At 58.6% G+C, this 2,746-nt stretch overlaps 1 protein-coding gene across 1 annotated transcript in view; it reads left to right on the top strand.

Moving 5' to 3' along the window:
• HTRA2 (HtrA serine peptidase 2) overlaps window positions 1-2,746 on the top strand; it is a 5,619-nt gene that overhangs the window by 699 nt on the left and 2,174 nt on the right. Inside the window, exons 3-5 of the mRNA XM_010008181.1 lie at window positions 197-229; window positions 536-644; window positions 1,502-1,571. Of these exons, the coding sequence (XP_010006483.1) occupies window positions 197-229; window positions 536-644; window positions 1,502-1,571 (212 nt within the window). The remainder of the gene's footprint in view (window positions 1-196; window positions 230-535; window positions 645-1,501; window positions 1,572-2,746) is intronic.

Here is a 2,746-nt window from a genome sequence, read left to right on the forward strand (position 1 = left end):
GGGGGTGGCTGGGGAGGGGCCGCGAGGCTGGGGGAGGCTGGACACAGAGCGCTGGGAGGCAAAGGGATCCTGGCCGGTCACTCGGGCGCTGTGTTTCTCCCCTGACCCTGTTCTCTGGACGCTGCCCCGTGCCGCAGGTCCTGCTGCGCCAGGATGGGCTCTCATGGCCTGTTCTCTGCTCTTTCCTCTGCTGCAGTTCGGGAACTCCGGGGGGCCCCTCGTCAACTTGGTGAGTGCCGCTGGTCCCTCCCTCTGGCAGGGCAGAGGTGCCTCCTCCCTCCGCTCCCTGTCCGGCTGCGGGAGGGAGGGACTGTGTGTGCCCCAGGCTCCTTGTGAGGAGCAGCTGGTGTGGGACCCCTGTGCAGGGCCTGTTTCAAGGAACCCGGAGCCGGTGGGGCTGGGGCAGAGTGGGGGCTTGGGGGTGCTGCAGCTGTGGCATCAGCCCGTGCCCGCCCCAGCAGGATGGGGAGGGATGGGCAGTTCCCCCCTCATCACCACAGCGCAGGCTGGACAGCACAGTGCCCTTGTCCTGCAGGACGGGGAGGTGATCGGGGTGAACACCATGAAGGTGACATCAGGCATCTCCTTTGCCATCCCCTCAGACCGGCTGCGGAAGTTCCTTCAGAAGGAGGAGCAGCGGAAAAGTGAGTTGGGTGCCTCCTACTGGGGATGGAGGCCAGGAGGAGGGTGGAAGAGGGAGGCTCTGGCACAGCTGGGCTCCGGGCCCTTCTGAGCAAAGGCAGAGCAGGAGGAGTCTTTGGGGGCAGGAAGGTTCTCCCATCTGGCGTGAAACCCCTCTGCCACCAGGAAGCTGTGCAGGGGCCTGACTGCAGCCCAGGTGAAGACTTTAATGTGTCCCAGGTAGCTTGCACTTAAGTCCTCAGAACTAGGTGAGAATTTTGGTGGGTGTTTTTTTGTCTGTTGCTACTTTTCAGTAGATCTCAGTATATGTGAAAGTCACCATGGATCATCTGTTGGTATTCAAAAATGGACAAAGTGACCTTGAAACTGGGGGCTACTTGTGTGCACTCACGGAAACACAGGTGCACGATTGAGCTGTATCATAAAGCTGTGTTAGCTGTGTCTGTCCCCGTCCCTGGAGGGGTTTCCAAGCCCTGTAGATGTGGTGCTGAGGGACATGGGGCAGTGGGGGCCTTGGCAGGGCTGGGGGAACAGTGGGACTGGATGATCTTAAAGGTCTATTCCAACCAAAACAATTAGATGGTTCTATAAAGGACAGGTAGTTCATTTGGTCCTGTCTGTGGGCTCTTTGTTCCGTTGTCTTTGGGGTAACTTAGTGCAGATTCTTGCTCTCTGGTTCTGCTGCTGACATCATGGAGTGCTGCTCTCAGTCCAAAAACCAGCAGCTCAGGCCAGGGAAACAGAGTGTGCTGTGCCTGCAGAGCTCCAGCTCAGCCCCTGGCGCAGCCGGGTGTGTCCCCGCGTGCATGTCCTGTTCCAGGGAGTTTGCAGCTGTCCCCCTGGTCCTTTCCTCCTGCAGGCTCTTGGTTCGGGAATGCAGAGACGAAGCGCCGGTACATCGGGGTGATGATGCTGACCCTGACACCCAGGTGAGGGCCCTGGGACTGACGGGTGGGTCATGGTGGGGCAGGGGTCTGCGTGATGGGATCTTCCAAACTCACCCACAGTGCCCAGTTTGGGGAGGACTGTGCTCACGGCTTATGCATTTGCTCTCAGATCTCTTTGTGCTCACGTTGTGCTTGGACTCTGGGCTGTGTCAGAGGTAAATTAGACACTTGCAGGTTTCTACACTTCTGGCAGAATCCAGAAACAGATAAAAAGTTCCTGAACCTGCCCCTCAGAGTGGCAGATGAGACTGTAGTTGTCACTGAGGGGAACTGGATGAGGAAGCCTTGCAACACAGAGTGAATGAAAAGCCACCAGAAACATTGTGTAATTGATAGATGTGCAGGGCACCAGCTAAAGGGTGTGATGAAACCGTGGGGTGAGTTGTGCTCTCTGGAGGAGGGGTCTGTCCAGTGGATTCCTCTGGTTCAGAAACAGCTCTGGAATATGGCACTTTGGGAGTAAGAAATGGCAAGTTTTCCTGCAGTGGTCGGGCAAAGGAGGAGGTAAACCTGTAGGAGAGCAGGATGTGGTGGCACCCAGAGGGTGTTGTGAGGCTCCTGGGTGTCAGGAGCAGGGCTGGGTGCTGCATCTGGAAATAAGTCATCATGGTGGCGACGAGTACAGCACTGGCAGGAGGGAAGAGGATGCCTCCTTGTGGATCTGAGGCTCTTCACCCTCCTGGCTCTGGTTTGGGAAGGGCATTGTGTTGGTGTGCACCTCAAGGGATGCACTGGTCAGCAGGGGACTGCAGACAGACAACTTGCTAGGCTCTGGCAGAAGGGTCACCTGCTGCCCTTGCTGCAGCTGGTCTCTGAGATGTGCCTGAGGCCTTGGTGGCCAACTGAGCCCCAAGGCCGGTGCCCTGCAGGCAGCAGGAGTGTGCCCAGTCAGGCCTGCCTGGAGGGAACTGCTGGAGGAGCCAGACCTGAAGGCCTCCAGCAGCCTCCTGGACACAGCAGGTGTGTGACAAGAGTTCCTGCTCCAGGGCCTGGGCTCCTGCAGCATCTCTCAAGAGCCCTTTACCTAACCCTGGGGCTTGGCTGCTCCTGGGGGTGGTGGCAGTAGCAGCAGGAAGGCCTCTCGGGGCCGTGCTCTGCCCTTGCTGCAGCTCCTTTGTATTGGGGTGCACAGGCTGCCCCCTCTGGGCACCACGAGC

This window comes from Chaetura pelagica, unplaced genomic scaffold (assembly GCF_000747805.2).
Source record: "Chaetura pelagica isolate M959 unplaced genomic scaffold, ChaPel_1.0 scaffold872, whole genome shotgun sequence".
In the NCBI taxonomy this organism is placed as follows: domain Eukaryota; kingdom Metazoa; phylum Chordata; class Aves; order Apodiformes; family Apodidae; genus Chaetura; species Chaetura pelagica.